Source organism: Miscanthus floridulus, chromosome 1 (assembly GCF_019320115.1).
Source record: "Miscanthus floridulus cultivar M001 chromosome 1, ASM1932011v1, whole genome shotgun sequence".
In the NCBI taxonomy this organism is placed as follows: domain Eukaryota; kingdom Viridiplantae; phylum Streptophyta; class Magnoliopsida; order Poales; family Poaceae; genus Miscanthus; species Miscanthus floridulus.
This window is the reverse complement of record NC_089580.1, coordinates 113,733,453-113,754,217: the sequence shown is the minus strand read 5'-3', so window position 1 is coordinate 113,754,217 and position 20,765 is coordinate 113,733,453. Positions and strand designations below refer to the sequence as shown.

The 20,765-nt window shown below is 43.6% G+C and overlaps 1 protein-coding gene across 1 annotated transcript in view; it reads left to right on the top strand.

Annotated features, from left to right (window-relative positions):
• The first annotated feature begins 2,406 nt into the window (after nt 1–2,406).
• The window catches only part of LOC136461650 (uncharacterized), a 28,092-nt gene continuing 9,733 nt past the window's right edge, over nt 2,407–20,765 (top strand). The window contains exon 1 of the mRNA XM_066460943.1: nt 2,407–2,546. Coding sequence (XP_066317040.1) covers nt 2,407–2,546 — 140 coding nt within the window. The remainder of the gene's footprint in view (nt 2,547–20,765) is intronic.

Below are 20,765 nucleotides of genomic sequence, written 5' to 3'. Positions count from 1 at the left end.
TGATGTCTTGTCTGAATACATGGTCAAGAGGGAGGAATTGCCGATGTTTGTCAAACGATAAATACTTGCTACCCTTCTGCAACCAAATGAACCTCAGACCTTCCTTGCATACTGGGCATGGGAACTTCCTGTGAACACACCAGGCGCAGAATATCCCATACGCTAGGAAGTCATGCAGGGAGTAGTGGTACCAAACATGCATTTTAAAGTTTTTCTTTGTAGCTCGGTCGTATGTCCATACCCCTTCCTCCCAAGCACGGATCAATTCATCAATCACAGGCTCCATGAACACACCCATATTATTCCTCGGGTGTCCAGAATTATCAACGACAAGAATACGTTCTGTCATTGAAAGCATACGCCGGGGGGGGAGATTGAGGGGGATAACAAACACGGGCCAACATGTGTATGGGGTAGCTATCATTCCATAAGGATTGAACCCATCTATTGCTAGCGCAACACGTACATTACGAGCCTCTTTAGCTTTCTCATGATGAATGCCATCAAAGTGGGTCCATGCTTCACCATTGGATGCATGTACCATCCTGTCAGGATTGTATCGTTTGCCATTTTTGTGCCATGTCATCTGTTTTGCGGATTCCTCAGTCATATATAGCCGTTGGATCCTCAGTATGAATGGAAGGTGCCGTAGAATTGTCACGGGAATATCAAGCTGCCTCTTCTGGCCATCACCAGAATCTACCTCTAGGAACCTAGAGGATTTACACTTTGGACATTACTTTGCTTTCATGCATTCTTTCCTAAATAGGACACACCCCTTCGGGCAAGCATGTATCTGCTCATATGGCATCTTATGTAGACAAAGGAGTTTCTATGACTTGTGCATGCTCTTTGGCAGAAGGTGACCCTCCGAAAGCAAGCTGCCAATAACTGTCAACATACCATCGAAGGCGTCTCGACTCAGGCTATACTGGGACTTTAATGCCATTATGCATCCAATGACATCCAGTTGAGAAACCTTTATCTGGACATGAAGGGGTTTCTGTGCCGCGGCAAACATGTCGTAGAACGCCTTTGCGGTTGCCTCTGGCTCCTCCTCCGTACGTCCTTCATCAAACTGTGCCTCGTGATAGTCATTTAACATGTCTGCTACCCCGGCATCAGCATCATAATCCTCGACACGTGGTCTCACCACCTCCTCTCTCATACGATCAGCTTCACCATGGTAGACCCACCAGGTATAGTCTGCCGTAAATCCATTCTTCCAAAGATGTTCCCCATGACCTTCTTCGTTTGTCTTTTCCTATTTGCACATTTGCTGCAGGGACAACAAATTTTACTCGCTCCTTTAGCAGCCACGTCAAATGCCTATTCCAAGAAAGCATTGGTCTTGTCGATCCATTCATTGGTTACCTAACCCTAATTTGTGCGGCCCATGTACATCCACTTATGGTCCTCCATCCTCTAACATATATAGCGACGAGTATTATAAACATCAATTGCATCTACATGATGTTCCTACTATCTAATAGGTGAGGACAGGTCCTAATCCCATGCGAGGATCTGTAGATGAGGTTAGTTCCCATGCTCTACTCCTATCCGAGATAGAATTTTGGCAGTACCTCCCCGCTGTTCTCCAAATACACATCCTGCTAGGGAGAGTGTGTATCCGGAGAACAAAAGGGAGATGATGCCGAAACTCTATCTCGGATCAGAGCAGACCATGGAAACTAACCCCACCTACGCATCCGTGGGCTGTCCAAAAATGTGGATAATTCAAAACAGATACGGTTTTAGATATAGAAATATCTGCATATTTCCAACCGTATCTCTTTCGAACGGGAGACGCCTAACTGGGTTACGTGATCTACGACCATGATATGGAAAGAGGGGTTATACCTAGGGTGGTGGTGGAGTCAGACTAGCAGGGCCATGGTGGGTCGGTGCAGTGGCGAGGCGACGCGGTGCAGGCAGACCCGCAGTGGCGAGAAAGGAGATCGGGGTCGCCGAGGTACTCTAGCTTCGCTCCAACGGGCTCTTCTCTACGAAAAAAGAAACATAAAACTGTCAATACAAAATTTTGGCAGCACCTTCCCTGCACAGTGAGGTTTCCAAAATCTGCAAGAAAACCAACGGCGCGATGGCCGACATGCACAAGATTATGTAAGGAACACCTAGCAACGTAATCGGGATAAACAAGGATCAGGGATTACAAATTCAGGATCTGTATCCCATTACTAATATATTCCATAAGCTATATTAATTTATGACAAACATCAATCCATGCATCCACAATCTATCCATGCTAAACCTCAGATTTGCAACTATGCACCATAACCAGCATCCACGAAGACACCCTAACCAGGACATCTTAATCTATTCATGCATCCACATCCATCAGGCGGAGATGGCATAGGGGCTCACCACTACAGAATGGCGACCGAGATGGCCGGATGCGAAGGCGCCATTGCTTCGGTGGCCTCCTTCTCTTCCTCCTTCCTCCTCCTCCTCTCTTTCTCCTCCTCCTCCGGTGGCACGGTGCAGGTGGCGGCGCTGGCGCGGGCGGCGGCGGCGCTGGCGCGTGCGTGTGTGCGTGCGTGTGTCCAGTGTGCGTGGGCCAGCCCAGCCGGCGGGGTTAAATTCCTCCTTTGTCGAGTGCCCCCGATCTGGCACTCGGCAAAGTTTTTTTTAATTTTTTTAATTCTTTGCCGAGTGCCCCCGATCTAGCACTCGGCAAAGGTTTTTTTAATTTTTTGCAGAGTGCCACCCGGCCTAGCACTCGACAAAGAAGGGTTTTTTTAAAAAAAATTCTTTGCCGAGTACCCCCGATCTGGCACTCGGCAAAGTATTTTTTAATTTTTTTAAATTCTTTGCCGAGTACCAACCGGTCTAGCACTCGGTAAAGAGGAGTTTTTTTAAAAAAAATTAAAGAATCTTTGCCGAGTGCCAGCCGCCCTGCTTTGCCGAGTGTCATTTTTTGACACTCGGTAAACCATATTTTTTTTTACTTTTAACCTTCAAACTTTTTCTGCAGTCCTCATACAATACCTGGTACTCCATATTCCAATGTGGAACATTTTTCGGACTATTTCTATATTTTTTTAATTTATTTCATTTAATTAAATTTTCTTAGATAATTCAAAATATAACTGCTAGTCATTCGAATAATGAAAAAAATAAATAGAAAAATGATATTCATTTTATTTAGTATAATGTGAGGCCGTATCCAGGAACAGACCACCAATTTCGAACATCTTGTTCACGAAACATGACCACGAACTTACGATCGAGTTGTTTTTAAATCCTATAAAAAGCAAATGAAGTTTGAAAACCAATAACCTTGTCAAGATATCAAGATATCATATGTGGAGGCTGTGATAAAAAATTGAGGAGGTTTCGCGTAATTTTGTCACGTACGATGCTTACCACCTCGTCGCCCTCTTCACGAAATCATGAAACATCTTCGGAGATTCTTCGGTTTGCAAGCATCGTACGTGACAACTTGCGCGAAACCTTCGTACTTTTTTATCACAGCCTCCACATATGATATCTTGACATCTTGACAAGTTTCATAATTTTTGGACTTCGTTTGTTTTTTATAGAATTTAAAAATAACTCGACCGCAAGTTTGTGCTCATGTTTCGTGAACAAAATGTTCGAAATTAGTGGTCTGCTCCTCGATAGGCCTCACATTATACTAAATAACATGAATATCATTTTTTCATTCATTTTTTTCATTATTTGAATGACTAGCGGTTATAATTTGAATTATCCAAAAAAATCAATTAAATGAAATAAATTAAAGAAATATAGAAAAAGTCCGAGAAATGTGCCACATTGGAACATGGAGTACCAGATATTGTATGAGGACTGCAAAAAAAGTTTGGAGGTCAAAAGTGAAAAAAATATGGTTTACCGAGTGTCAAAAAAATAACACTCGGCAAATGAGCCTCTTTGTCGAGTGTCAGGATAAGACACTCGGCAAAGGATTAACGGCGCCTACCGGCCGTTAACGGAGGCGGCCCTTTGCCGAGTGTCTTATCCTGACACTCGGCAAACCACCTCTTTATCGAGTGTTATTATTTGCCGAGTGCCGAGCACTCGGCAAACCACCTCTTTGCCGAGTGCCCGTTGTTTGCTGAGTGCTCGGCACTCGACAAACCACCTCTTTGCCGAGTGTCAGTTGTTTGTCGAGTGCTTTCTCTCTGACACTCGGCAAACAGCCTCTTTGCCGAGTGCCTGATAAAACGCACTCCGCAAAGTCTGGAACACTCGACAAAGAAGCCGTCTCCGGTAGTGCATGATCGATATATGCAAACAACAATTGTGCAACCGATCGAAATGTGTACACACATATATACACGCTGAGTGGTGTACTACCGGTACAGTGTATACTAATTGATATTATGGTCCTTACATTGCCCTGTATATACACATCAATTTGGAGTGTGGTAGCTCCCTAAACCTTCCAAAGACGGTAAAAAGGCTCTTGTTAGTTTTTGTCCTGCTACTTATGAAATGTACTACTCAGTGTACCATTTCCTTTTCACTATACTACAACGAATCTGTAGCGACTCTTCTGGAGTCGTATAAGTCATTATAGCGACTGATGATCGGTCGCGATAACGCTATACCGACCGATGCTAATAGTCACAGTAAGTGGTGTCAGAATAAACCTATGATTAGTAAAATATGAAGCTTCAAATATTTTCACTTGTTTTCATGTAAAATCATTATATACCATATTTAAAATTCATGGATTTATCGGGTGATGCTAATTTAGTATCATAAATATTGGTGGTCTTTTCTATAAATTCGGTTAAAATTAAAATAGTTCGTAACTTTTTCTTCTTTCATATGCAAACAAATCTACGCAAGAAACATTTGTTGGATTTATCTGCTGTCACTATCCCCCACGTAAGCATAAACACACACGCATCATGCATGGATGCATATCATCCTATCAGCGTCCAGCTAGAGTATAGTGATATGTGCATACCAAAGGTCAATGCAAATTCCAACTACATTATTATTAACAAAGTAAAACACACGAAATTGAGTTGTTTTTCCTATATATAAACATGTTGCAAGAGCATCAAATAAAGCTAGCTGTCATATTTGTACTGTATATGATCGGTCCTTGCCTTTGTCGGCCGTCAGTTTCATCTACGGCTGGCGCACCAGCACACATTATGTGTGGGTGTGGCTAGCAAGGGAAATTAAAGCCTTGCATACATTATTTGAGGCTGCTATGCATGCACATGGAATTGATGGGACTCACGGCCTCACAGGCGGTGTAATAATTAATAGATAGAGAGAAAATAAAGGGAACATATAGAAACCGAAACAAAAGTTTTGTTGATCGAGTTTGCTGGCCGTGATTTTGATCGGTAAAGAAAATTTTCCTATATATAATACGAAAGTATTCAATTCCTCAGCATGGTCGCGGAAATTATATCCCTTCATATACCCTAACTAATCCTATTCCATCATAATTCAAAAAAGCTAGACCAAATCATATCTTTACACTATACGACAAATATGAATATGCATTTAAGCATTCAAGTTTCCTAGGTATTATAAACACAATTTTATACAAAGTACTCCCTTTGTCATGTATTATAGTGCATGCAAGCATTAAAGTTTCGTGGGTATTATATCGCTCTAGTTATATGTTGGCAGCGGAGCCCTAGCCCTAAGGGTTTCTCGAGGCTAACTCTTTTCTATGTATGTGTTGCACTTTCATGCTAGCTGTGGACCGGAGCACCCCTCCAGAGGCTGAGGGGCAAGAAAGCTAGCCTTCGGGCAGAGCAGGCTGCCGAAGGTCAAGGGAGCCTTGGGTGGTGGGTCGGTGCGGGAGGGGGGGAGGTTGGGGGTGACAAAGCCTTCTTCGCCTGAAATGGCGCGACGAGTCTTTGTCGGACCATGATTCCTTATGGACATTCAAAGGTTGTCAAAGGGCCATGACAGGGCATGCATGACTAGTCGAGGTTCCCTAGTCGGGGTATTAGAGCCCACGACCCATGAAGGGAGAAGCCCATCTATGTAAAGCAATTAAAAGGAGGAAATGTTCCTCGTACCCTTGTGTCTATAACATTAAAGATTTCAGGAATATCCTGTATAGGTGGAGGGTATTCCCAGGAAGGCGAAAAGATGTGTCCGTACCCTATAAAAGGGAAACCAACGTAATAGTAAAGACAGAGTTTATTATCCCACCAAACTCTGTCTTTTTTCATGTGATTTGTGCTCCTGTTGCGAAAGCCCCACCCTCGAGAGGAGGCCTCACCAATATTGCCGTCCATTGCGAAAGGGCCTCTAGCCTAGTGGTTAGAGCATGTGAGTAGCATCCAAAAGGCCTGGGTTCGAGACACCATGATAGCGAATTAAACAAGTCTGAAATAAAAAAAAATTATAAAAAAAGTTGGGGTTTCCCCTGCTGACTTCGGTCAAAAAAATTTACCGTCAACTATGGTTGGTCGAAGCAACACCTGGCATGCGACCCAAAAGGAAGAGAGTCGTGCCACCAAACCCAGTGACACGTCGCAGTACCCGAAGCACATACAACTCACGCCCTGTGCAAAAGTCATAGAACCGCCCAATGAGCAGCCTGAACCCAACATGGCCCTTGAAGATCTGGGACCCGAAGGCGCTGCTACCAGCGAGCAACAGAGCCGCTCACACCAGAGCAATAGTTGCAACAACTTCAGGACGATTTGCAGAGGAGATGCAGCGGAAAAGAAATAGGTTAACAAGCCTCACCACACTAACCAAAGGGCCACTCTCACAGCCCATCAGATTGTAGAGATGATGAGGCAACAACTGATGCCCCTCCAAGCAAAGATCAAAAGCCTCCGAACAAACCAAAGCGTTCACTCTTCAATACCAGCACCTCAACCATGCAACCCCAATACTGCACAAAACAACTCCAACCAACCCACAAACCCAACTATATCTCAAGCCTTAAAGCAATTTGGTTGAGCTATGATCCATGAATGTTCTTTCTTAAGGCCGATCAGGTTACTTACACTTGAAATGAGAGAATTGAGGGATGGAACCAGGAAACTTTGAAGTTGAACCTAAGTAAGTGCTTCTAGCATCTCGAGTGCATGCTTCATCGGGCACCGTCAAATGCTGCTACCCCTCCCACTGCTCTTGCACACTCCTACACATAGTTACGTACCTGGCATGCTCAAGCACAAGCTAGAGCCCCTCTTGCGCTAGTCTTGCCTATTTTAGACCACCACCGATCGTGCTTGATCTGCCCATGTAATTCATCGTTATCACACTACCCTCTTACAATTTCTCTTGCCCTATGAGTTCACATGAATGTTGTGAAGCCACCTGGGATAGCTCTCGTCGAGAGTTATACCTGAAAATATCGTCTTGTTTGATAAACACAATGAGCAACTCCACCATTGTGGCCAGCCCATTATGCTTGATCTCTTTTACCAATTCCCATACCATTCAACTGCTATTGATCCTACGATGATCATACATTGTCTCTCGTTGTGTTGTTGATATAGGAGATGGTGGAACATCGCTTCGCCATTGTGCTACACGCTTCCATGTCGTGGCCGAGCTCACTAGCTATCCTAATCCTCGTCGAGAACCCATTAGATGTATGCATGTTCACGAGGAGCTCATCGGTGGACCCCATCACCAACGACGTCACCAACAACAAGAAATCGCCATTGACCACCATCATAGGCATGGGTGCATGCCTATGCACTGTGTTGTTGACTGTGGTACCACCTATCATAGACTGTGGCTAGGTTTGGTTGGTTCAAAAGAATATTTTGCCCATGTAAATGATATATGCATTTTAGAAAATAGTATAATTGTTGTAGATATCATAAAATACATAACTAAATGTTGAAAACCCCAAAAATGGCAAAAACTAGTTTTGCTAGTCTTGTCCTGCTGAGATCTACATGATAAAAAATCAGAAACTACAAAAACTAACATATCCACTCTCTGCAAAAATCAATATTTAGTATATGTTATACAATTTTTATAGACTCATTTATTTATGTAAAAATCTTGAAAATTTTGGCATAAGTTATTTTTATCTGTATATGCTTTGCTAAAAAGTTTCAGACCATTTATAGCTTTTGTCATGGATTTATTTGTGCTTATTATTAACTGCACAATAAGTGGTCAATTGCTCTTAATGATGAAATCCTTATTTTTCCTAAACTGTACTAGTTCAACGTGGTCCATGAAAATTAAATATGAACACTCTATTGTTATATATAAATTAAACTGCCACTACAACAAATAAGTTGTCATATGTGCTATTATTAAATCAAATAAAGGGCTTTTAAATGAAAAACCCTAGGTTAACATGGATAGTTGTGCTCAACCTAAATAATTCTTCAACATTTGAACACTAATGCATGTTTGCATTCATTATGAGCGTTTGTCATACCATCTCGTGTGGCAACCGAGAATGTGGGTGTGCTTACGAGGGTCCATGTCCATCCATCCGAGGAGGCCTATGTGGTGGAGAAGTGTCTGCTGATCCAACTGCAGATCCCGATAAGTTTCAACAACAATAGGATCAAGGCAGGCCACAGAACATCTATATCCTTTGTCCTGCACTGACCACATAGTTTACTCACTTGTTAGTTGTATCCTTTTGTTTTTGTTCTGGCTGTGTGTGCTTTTTGCAGAAGTCGGGAGTGGGTTCATATTTTTTGTATCAACTCAACGTGTTGATCGTGAATTAATAAAATCCTCCATTTATCCAAAAAAAGTTGTATTAGAATGGAGTTACTAATATGTAACATATAAACGACTTAGACAGACCATAATAGACATGGGTTTGTTTTATTTGGATCTTAGTATTAAATATAGATCCGATATATATATATATATATATATATATATATATATATATATATATATATATATATATATATATATATATATATATATAAGGCTATTCTGCAGCCGGCCATAGAATAACTTATTCTATAGTCACCTTGATTTACAATAATGTTTGTACCAATTTACGATAACATGAATATACATTTATGATACTCGTGTTACTACAACTCACGGTGATATTTACCATAATGTTATAGTAAATCACTTAGTTAGGAGTTACTGTAATCTCGTAAATTAGCATAGTAACTATCGTAACTCAAAGTAGCCACAGAATAAGTTATTCTATGGCTAACTGCAGAACAGTAGTTCTATATATATATAATGGGATGTTGATCCATATTGTTGCAATGCTGCTGTGAGATACAGACAGACCATATGGGGGTAGAGTAGAGTGGTCCATATATCGGCCATGCTCAAACATCGTACAATAATTTTTGTATTGCATGTATACCTAACAAACAACCACTACAAATTAAAGCTGGTTCACGTGCATAAATGATTGTCTTCGTAACAACATTGGTAAATCAGTACGCGTTGGACTCTAGTACTATATACCATATGCACTACAGTATATACGACGAACTCTTATACATTTGGTGTTGTGTTGGATATAGTAACAAGCTAGTAGAGTCTATATGTGCAGTCTATGGAAAAAAACACGTCGAGATGGGTGTGTGTGGTTTAATGGTTTTGCAGTCTCTTTCATGGGGCACCCTCCTGGGAAGTGTTCAATGGATGCATGTGCTTGGTACACGGCACCACGAGTGATTTTATTCAGCATATACCAGCTCAGCATGTTGTTTGATCAGAACAAAGGACTAGCGAGGGGGGCATGCGCCTCATACATTCTATGCCTAGCTAGGTGCTCTTTTCTGAACATAGGAGATACCTATATGTTGGGAGTCTGTTCATGAGAATTCCCCAGTTCCCGGCATGAAATAAGGAATTATATAGGTCCTTGTGTTGCTCTAAAGAGTCCAGAGGATGAGAGGAGGTTGCAACTGACATGAAATTTTTGCCCTATGTGCAGCGCTTGGATTGGATTGGTAGTCATCATTCTGCACAGTATATGTATGAGCTTGTTCGGCATCGCCTGTTCATGATTAGAAGTCGTGCCAAACAGCATGGTTCTATAAACATAATATTAGTAAGCATAGTTCAGCAATGATGAGCTGAATATATAAGTACTTGCTGTCCGGCCTTCATCAATAACAATATTCGCCTGCTTCATTGTCCTCAACGTACGTAGATGGGAACACAAAATTCATGCAAACACAATATGAACTAACAGCCTGTTTAGTTCCCAAAATTTTTTGCACAGTACCCATCACATCGAATCTTGCGGCATATGCATGGAGTACTAAATGTAGATGAAAAAAAACTAATTGCACTGTTGGGTGAGAAATTGCGAGACGAAACTTTCGAATCTAATTAGTCCATAATTAGACACTAATTGCCAAATACAAACGAAAGTGCTACAGTAGCCAAAACCCAAAATTTTTTGCATCTAAACACGCCCTAAACCATATAGCTAGTGATGTGACCAAACACCCTCATGCAATCAATCGACCACCAGTCGGTTACTGTTTGGATTCTATTCATTGACTAGATGCGCAACTATATCACTATTATAGTCATTCTGATAGAAAGCATCACTGCAAATATTTAAGTTTTAGTTAATACTCTGTCCAACAAAACAGAGTGTGCCGACAAAAAGAACTCGAGAACTACACGGAGCGTAAAACGAATACTCCTTACTTCATCGCCGGTGTTGATGAGTGCACAAGGGCCCTATTCGCGGCCGATTCCCACCCGCTTCCGGTGAAAACGATCAGTGGACTAGCACCAAACACAATGATTCAACCGTGTTGTTCCCCCATTGCCGCCATTTGCACATGAAAGCGGAAGCGGCTGGCTGCGAGCGTTGCAGTAAATCTCACTGAATCCCTAGCTGCCGTAGCATTAGCCTCCAACTATTATGCTATCAATCGATCACCGATCAGTTAGTGTTTGGATTCTATTCATTGACTAGACGCGCAACTAGATCACTGGTAGTCGCATAGATAAGGCCATTTGTTCCGAAACAAAAGCTCACTGCAAATATTTCAGTTTCCCTATGCTGTTCAACAAAACAGAGTGCGCCCAACAAAGGGAACTCAAGGACGGAGCGTAAAAAGAAATATACTCCTTACTACCCGCTTGTGGTAAAATAAAATAAAAAATCTGTGGACTGGCCCCGAATGGAATGATTCCATCGGTTGCCACTTTCTCCCCCGTGTTGCTGACTTGCTCCCTGCGCTGCATGCACGTGGAAGCGGAAAGCCGATTGCTGCGAGCAGATCCCAGCCTCCGTCTCAAGAGGCGTCATTTTATATTAAATGAAATCACAACAGATCGGTAGATAGGTATCTGTGTCATTAGACCGATGAGACACGAACAGAAAAGGGATGGGACTGAGGTTGGCTTGTCTGCGTCTTAATTGTGGAACAAATTTTTTTGTGTTTGCCCTAAAAAGCGATAATGCTACAAACACGACGCCGGCGACTCTCTTTGGACATACGCGTGGCATGACAACTTTGCCTGCCTTTTTTTCGGATTGACTAGCGCCCGTTCGCCCAGAGGCCCGCGTCCATCCGGACGCCCGCTGCTGCTCCGCCCCGTCCGCTTGGACTCGCGCGCCGCCGTGCCAGCTCCGTTTCCTACGCTCGCATCCGAACCGTCCGCTTTAGATCCACTGCCCACGCTGCTCGGATGATTCACCCTCGTCTCTTCCACATCGGCGCGGCGCACATCTCTTCTAGGAAGCCCGGAAGACTTGGCCCCACCTCTTCCACAAAAACACCACGCGGTCTGTGCCTCCATGCGTTGGTGGCCACGGCTTGGCCCCGCCCGCCCTCATGGACACCAATGCCAGCGGTCTGCACTTTGAAACATATGCTTGCAACATGTGTTGAAAACATATCCAACATCCAGATAAAATAATTGCAACATGAAAAAACACTTACTGCAACATAAAGGCCGAAACAGATGAAACATTTAGAACACACTGTTGCAACATATGAGTAAAAACATATGCAACATCCAAATAAAAAACGATTACAACATACGTCTGAAAACAGATGAAATATTTTGAATAAACGCTTTCAACATGTTTCTAAAACAATTGCAACATATGCAACATGTGCAACATTCCCCTTCCTACTTTTGCAACATCCATAAAAAACACCTGCAACATACCTTTGCAATGACTGAAACACCTGAAAACATATATTTGCAACATAGGGGAGGGAAAGCCTGGGCCGATCGATTCCAGTCGTCAGGGTTGGGAGCTGACAGCGAGCGGTGGCGCACGAGCACCACTAGTATTGGGCTTGGCTCGGTGGCGACGGTGGAGGGTGGTGGGCGAGGAGCGCCATGGCCGCCGGGGTGAGGAAGCTCGGTCACCGGGGTGACAAAGGGCACCGCTGGGGTGGGAAGGGTGCCACACCGAGGTGGAGGAGAGCCACCCACTCCCCTGTAACACCGCCGCATCACCTCCATGGATCTCGCTGGAGGCGAGTGAATCTCGCTCTTGCTCCATGGATCTCATTGGGGTGGGGGAGAGGGCCGCCAGATCTACGGCCGTTGGGGGCTCCCGGTGGGGGAGGATTCTGGGCATTGGTGCGCTGCGACACGGGATGAGGAGTGTGGAAGGGGTAAGGGCAGGAGCGGAGCGGAGCGAGGCGTGAGGGGTATTTTTTAGGCGAGTGATGCATGCGACAGTGAGTGGAGTGAGATGTCTGGCCTTTCGGATGTATTAATGGTAGAATTAGCATTTTTTTATTAATTGCTCATTTCCATGTCACTTATTCTCATCTGGACGCCGTTGTTGGGACATGGATATGTGAGTAGCGGAGGCCAGACCACGCTCTAAACTACAACGACTAACGACAACGGTTTGCATATGTGGCGATGTGCATGGGGCCCAGATGGAGTCTTCGCATCTGATCGCCAATGTGTCGAAGGCCTTGGAACGGCAGCGAAGGCTCCCGGGCACGGTCCAAGGCGGAGGCTCATGAGACAAGGGTGGAGACGGAGATGAGTCGGGCGAGGCCAGTCGATCGAAGGAGGATTTTCACAACGCCGTGGTCCTAGGCCGGAGATGGGCCCCATAGGCCTGCGACTAAGGCCCAAGAAGTAGAGACGATGCCAAAACAGAAGGCCTGAATTGCCCCTAGCGGCTCGTATTAGTGCAGGAATATTCTAGGAATGTACCTTAGCTGTCACAAGACAAAAATGTAAATGAGAATGGTAGCAAAGGGTGCCCTATAAAAGGAGGGGGAAACCCTGTGTAAGAGGAGGTTGGTGAATGCATTTATGAAACCCTAATTGTCATTGGACCCACTTTCTCTCTGACCATCGTCTGGAGCCTTCGCCCAGGCGAAGACCCCCGTCGTCACACCCTGCTGGGAACCAATTTCCCAACATTGGTGCCCTCCGCATGTAGGCAAAGCAAAAACCACAATTGCGAGAAAAAGAGCAGCCTCAGCTAGCGCACCTCCGAAGCCTTCTAGAAGGGAAAAGCCCAGGAGGAGTGCCTAGAGCACCTATGCTATTGCCATGGAAGATCAAGACTTAGAAGAGGATGTAGCGGAGGATTAGCCAGTGGCGATCGAAGAGCAGCCAGCGCAAGAGCCAACCCCGAAGCAAGTGCTTCAACAACTCCAAGCCCAGTTGCAGAGTACGCAGCAAGAAAGAGATAGGTTGGCCACAACCTTCGCCGTAAACCAAAGGGCAGTTTAGGCGTCACTTCAGGCAGCGGAGATCAGGCAGTAGTTGGTTGTCTTGCAGGTGGAGATACAAAGCATGTAGCCCAGCCAGCCACTTTCCAATACATCCAACCAACACCACTCTACAAATCAAATACAACCCAACCCTTCGCCAAGCCAAATTGCTCAACCAACCTTTGGCACACCTTACACCTTACCAGAAGCCCATAGGACCATAGACTCAAAATCTTTGTTATCCGAAGGAATCTAAAGCTCACCCTGGCCTTCCTCTTACAAACCCGTTACCCTACCCAAATTCAATAGGAGATAAGACCTGTGCTAGTTCATCATGAGTTTCGAGGCAGTTGTAGCCTCCGTAGGTGGGAATGACACTGTCCTCGCCAAGTCATTCGTTATTGAGCCAAAGGTGATGCATTAGCATGGTATTCTATGCTGAGGCCAAGTTTAGTATATTCTTGGGAAGACCTCCGCGACAAAATCATAGCCAACTTTAAAGGTTTCACCACTGAATCCTTGACTTCGATGGACCTGTTCCAATACAAGCAAAATCAAGGTGAGGCTCTAAGGGATTATTTTTAGAGATTTGTGCAGCTGAAAGCAAAGGCACAAAATGTCCTAGAAGATGTGGCAATTGAAGCCACAATCAAAGGTCTGCGCATTGGAGCCTTCACAACTCATCTAGCCCGAGAAAAGCTGAGCACAATAGAGGAACTGTACAATGAGTTTGAGAAATATTGCAGGTTTGATAACAACCTTCGTAGAAGGCTAGAAGAGCTAAATCAGAACATGCAACACCAAGGAAGCAACAAAAATGCTCAAAGGGGCAACAGAAGCTAAGGCTAGTCATAGCCTCAGCAAGCGCCAGATCAACAAGTCTTCAATATAGACCAGCAAGGGAGCAGCCAGCAAGGACAATAGATACCGGAGGCAGTCCCAAACAAAGCACCTCAGAAGCAGTACGAAGGCAAGAAATATAATCAAGGGAAGAAGTGGAACAAGAACCAAGACCAAAGGCAACGAAGGTAGTATTGTTTCTTTCATGGAGAGAACAAAGGGCACATCACCTGAGATTGCCTAGATGCGAAAGAAACTCAAGAGAGGATAAACAACAGAGTAAACCCACAGCCTTTGCCTCAATAACCCACAAGAGAAGTCAACCATACCTTCACCGCACCCCCACAATAGCCATACTACCCAATCTACCCAAGCCTTAACTCCAATCAAATCCACCCATCTACTTTAGCAGCCGCATACTACCCTAACTTCTTACCCGCATGGCGACCAAACACCCACAGTAAGGGCAGGCCTATAACTAGCGCGTAGAAGCCAACCTCATCTATATAAACCCAAGGCCTCCGCACATAACATTCATCAAGACGAACCACCCAGCTCAAACCCACAATAGACAACTGGAAGCATTACCTCCGCCTCCACCCCCACCACAGCTAGTCGCGCCCAAAAATGAGCCCAACCTAGAAAACTAGCTTAACCCACACACACCCTTGCCTACAATAGGCATGATACTGCCAATAGCCGGAGGCTCTTCAATGGAGTTCCAGACAAAAAAATAGAAGAAAGATCATCTTAGACTTGTCAGCAACATAGTAGTCCATGGTCTAGTATGCTGCACAGATTGATCGAAGACACCCATCATGTTCTCAGAGCAAGACCTCCAATTGGAAAGCTACCCCCATGCTGATGCCATGGTAATCAAGGCCAATATAGTAGGCTAGGAAATCAGCAGGGTTTTGATAGATTTTGGAAGCTCTACAGATATCATATTTGCTAACACCTTCGACCAAATGAAGTTGAGTAGAAGCCAGTTGCAACCTTCGGACTCCCCACTAATCGGTTTTGGTGGAAAGAAATCAATGCGTTGGGAAAAATCTATGTGCTAGTGTCCTTCGGAGGCTAGGAAAATGCAAGAACAGAGTATGTGATCTTCGATGTAGTAGACCTCTACTACTCGTATAATGCCATATGGGCTACTTGTGTATGAAAATGCCAGCTCTGCACGGCATCATCATGGTCCACGGCTGTTTACACCAAAATTTGGAAGAAGAATCACAGGGACTTGAAAGCTCCCAAGATCATGTCATCAAGGAATCAATCACGTGCAGGTCGGTATCAGCTAATTCAAATGCAATACTAGAATCGGCTTTCTTCAGATAGCGCCAGCAGATAACGACAAAGGGTACGATCGGCGCCGCCACAAGGCATGTTGGACTCTACAAAAAGGGAAAGATTAGAGTCCAAGTTCTCTTAAATTAGGAATGTTTTCTCTAGGGCCAAAAACTTTGATGAGTCATGCTTAGATAGGAATCATGCGTAGGTTCTGGGTATAAATATCAAACCTCGGCTATTGTAAAACAGAGACAATCAATCAAATACAAGTCATTTACCTTTTTCGGCTCTGGCCATCCCTTAGGAGTAGGAGTAGAGTAGATCTCAGCGAGTTCTTCAACGAGTATGGCTACATCGATCCGGTCGACCTCCACTGCTTGTCTATAAGTACTATCATGGCTTATACTTCTGTTCGTATGGCTGCATCGATCCGGTCGACCTGCACTGTGACTGTAGTATAAGCTAGTTATCTACTCTTGTCTAATTCAAGTAAGGCTACATCGATCCGGTCGACCTCCACTGCTCGAACTAGATCAAGGTCAAGTTATTGGCTCTATCTAAGGGTGGCGTTCCTTTGGATAGATTCATTAAGTTACTGATATTGCTTATTGCTTCTATTATTTATTTAATTATAGTAATATCACTTCGCCCGATTGAGATTGATCTAGATCAGCCTTATATCTTGTTTAACCCATTGTTTGTTAATCTAAACTAGTCTAATCTATCTTAAACAATGAGTTATGTTTTATCGACCATTTTATGTCAATCTTGATCATGCATAGTGTGCGGTTAAGGCATGTTGCGTCTTGAGTAGATCTATTGGCTAGTGAAAACCTTTCTATAGCCTATTATCACGGCCTGTGTGATTCTGCCTCACACCCCACTGTTAGCACCATGGAGTGGGGATCGTTACTTGGTAGATCCGTTCCTGATAAGGCATGACCTCAACTGTGCGCTATGCCTGAATCGGCTGTTTTAGCCGATATCGAGTGCTTTCACGAATAGTTCGCGTCATGAGATCGTTGAAGTAGGAATAGGTTAAAAGATGTGTTATCCCCATGATCTTATTATTGTATTATGGCCTGCATGATTCTGCCTCGTGCCCCACTGATATTAGTAATAAGTTAGGATCATCGAGTCTATTGTTGTTTCTACATCCTGCATGATTCTGCCTCATGCCCCACTAGTCATAGCGATAGATGAGATATAATATGTTCATTAGATTTATCTTTATTAAATGGTTGAATGATGATGATCTGTTTCTTTTATATAAAAGGGGTTCGGTTACTTGCGATCATTGGCTTAGCATGAACCAATTATTGTTGACATCTTATTGCCATTGACCAATATTTGTCTAAATAATGATATTCATCCTGAACAATAATTGATTCTTCTTACACAACCCCATGAGCTTTAACTGATTTATTATTATGAATATTGCTGGAATCGACTATTTAGTCGATCTCCTTTCATATCGGCTCTTAGAGCCGCACATTCGGGACTGTATGGCAACACTAGCACATTCTGCCCTAAATTACTGATAAACTTTCTCTCCTTGTTAATTGTAGGGTTAAAATGACTGGCATGTCTCGAGAGGAGTACGTAGGATCGACCACCCCTGCGTTGAAGCTAGGCAGATCTACAGCACCATCGAGTAGACCCTTCTGACTTGCTCATGTGCCCTCGGCACGGGATGAAATTTCATGCCGACACACGTTCTTGGCACGTCCGGTGGGACCCCACAATCGTCATGGCGGTTCACAACAACAACGACATCCTCATGGTACATTACGAAGACCTACCTGATGGAGATAAAGATGTTATCAGCAAAGCTATAGAAGAATTTTAGAACAAGTGTTTGTTGTCCTACACCAAAACACGTGACAATACAATTGTTCAGAAATATCCACTACCAAGAGTTCTATTACACGGGCAGACAGATACAGCTGAAGCTAAAGACAGACGTTTCTTTATGGAAGTTGTAAACAAATCTGTTCATGATGCCATATCAAGCCATAATGAAGCTTTCTTGGACACATTCCACAACACAATGAAAGAGGTGATTCATGGGTTTCCAGTTGGTCAAGTTGGGCTGGCTTATTACAACATTCCACATCCATCGACCCAAGGGACTAATCAAGTCGGTACCAGCCATCAAGAAGCAGCACCAGCTGGTAATGATGATGTCCAGGCAGTTCAGGGTTCAACTAAACAAGCTCAAGGTGCTACTACAAATCAGACGTAGTATAATCCTGGATCGTCACTGCAGCATGTGCAATAGCCAGTGAGGCAAGGTCAGAACCAGGTGATTAATTTTGGCACATCAGGCTACATACCATCGTTGGCTCAAAAAATAGCACCATCAATTCAAAGGATCCGTAGGGATATAGATCCTCATGTCTATAATTAGAGACTTCAAGCAGCAAACCAGCAAAGGACCCAATAGATAGAGATTCTACAAGGGTATCATTATGGCATAGATTACAACACCCTTCACATGATTCCAAATCTAGGGTATCAAGGCACACGGGATTTCAACCCACAGATGGGTTAGCAGGTGCAGAGAAATCCAAATTCAAATGCTGATGAGTTGTTGCTGAGGGTGACCTAGATAATGAAGAATCAGTTCGGTTTGAAGCCAAAAGGGCTGACCTTCTTGTACAAATGCCCATATCCAGAATGGTATGATTTGATCGCTCTTTCCACAAATTACAGGCTCCCAGAGTTTGCCAAGTTCACTGGCCAAGACAGTACAAGCACAATAAAACATGTCAGTCGATATCTTACACAATTGGGTGAGGCATCAGTTGAGGAGGCCCATTGAGTTCGTTTCTTCTCCTTGTCCCTGTCAGGACTAGCCTTCACTTGGTTTTCATCACTGCCAGTCAATTCTATTGCCAATTGGGCTGACCTAGAGAAGAAGTTCCTTACATATTTTTACACTGGGACTAGAGAAAAGAAGATAACCAATTTAACAACCATAAGGCAGAAGACTAATGAATTAGGCACTGAGTTTCTTCAGAGGTTCTGAGAGACTAGAAACTTATGCTTCTTATTAAACTTGGCTGATGACCAACTAGCTACTTTACCCATTCAAGGAATGCTGCCAATGTGGAAAGAAAAGCTGCTGGGACAAGAATTCGACAACTTGGGTCAATTGGCTCAATGAGTGGCGGCGCTCAATAGCTAATTGCAGAGTATGCGCAGAGATACCCGATTCCAGAAGAGTACCACAGTAGCCGAAGCTTATAATCCATATTCAATCAATGATGGCTATGAAGATGAAGAAGAAAAGGTTGCCATGGCTGAATGGAATTAGGGCTAAAAGACAGTAATGGTGTCAAATCCTTGGAGAAGAGGAGTCGAGGAGAGCTATGACTTTGATGTCACAAAATCAGACAAGCTCTTCGATTTCTTGCTTGAGAAGGGACAGATCAAGTTGCCCGATAATCATGTTATGTTGCCCCCTGATCAATTGAAGAATAAGAAGTTCTTCAAGTTCCATAATGCTACTTCTCATTCCACTAATGAATGCAGAATCTTCCGGCAGCATATACAGAGCGCTATTCAGCAAGGAGGGCTCAAATTTGACATGCCTCGAAAAATAAAAGTTGATGATAATCCTTTCCCAAGAGATCAAAACATGGTTGATGCTAGGCTGATCAAAGGAAAGACTAAGGTCCTAACATCAACCAAATCAAGAGAAACTGGAACAGTTGATCTCAAGATGCAAATATCGGCTGACGGGTATAGAGAAATTAGAAGATGTCACGACAAGCAAAAGAGTTGATATGAGCAGGGGAGAACGTCAAAAGATGGGGCGACAAAGCCATGAGTTACATCTCAGATCCTGTTGAATAAGTGGTAGCGGTAGAAGGAAAAGGATTATCAGCGATGGTTCGAGGATCAAGAATACCAGCGTCAACTAGAAAAAGAGAGGTATGAAAGGAAATAAGCCAAATCACATTGGAATTGTCCTTTCTTCAGACATTACTGGAATGAAGGTTTGAAGTTGCCTACCTGACATGACTATCTAGAATGCAGCGATCAATATTGGGAGTTTAGGCAATCTCAAACCAATCACCGGTCTATCTATGCTCAAGATGCATATCATCATAATAACATGGATTGGTGATTAAAAAATAAAAGTGTTCATGATTGGCTTGGAAAATGAGTTGTTGACCAAGACTGGGCTGATTATGAAGAAGAAGGCAACGAGAAAGAATATGTCTGGCAGGAAGGCCAATGGTGCCCAGGAGGTTTGACAAGAAGCTAGAAGAGAAGGGTGGAACGCCTAAGGAATAGAGAGTTGGAACAGGCTCAGACATCCAGTAAACCTCAAGTATGGCATGCTAAGCAAATAGCCGATAGAAGGCAACCATCGGCTAATATTCAAATGGCTTTTCTGTTGGCATCATAGTTCAGAGCTCTGATAGATCAAGAAGTTTATTTAGATTTTGATGAATCAGAGTATGAAGAGATAGTTGCCAAGTTGACGGTTATACAACAAGCAATATTTGATAAACCAGTCAAGCATCGGCACTTAAAGGCTTTATATATGAAAGATTTTGTTGATGCAAAGCCGATGAACAAGATGTTGGTGGACGAAGGTGCTTCTGTCAATCTTATGCCTTACACCACTTTTTGTAAACTTGGCAAAGGACCGGGGGATTTGATTGAGACCGACATAATGCTTAAGGACTTTGGGGGCAATACGTCTCAGACCCGGGGGCAATAAATGTCGAACTAACAATCGAGAGTAAGACTCTGCTTACCACATTGTTCGTCATCGATGGAAAAGGGTCATACAATTTACTCCTTGGTCGTGATTGGATTCATGCAAACTGTTGTGTGCCATCGACCATGCAACAATGTTTGATTCAATGGCATGGAGTTGATGTCGAATTGGTTCGCGCTGATGAGTCTATGGGCATCGCAATAGCCGATCCAGTCTTCTGGGAACTAGGAGACTTCAAATGCTTTTCTGGCAAAATATTGGAAGGAGGCTTCATTAGAGTCAAT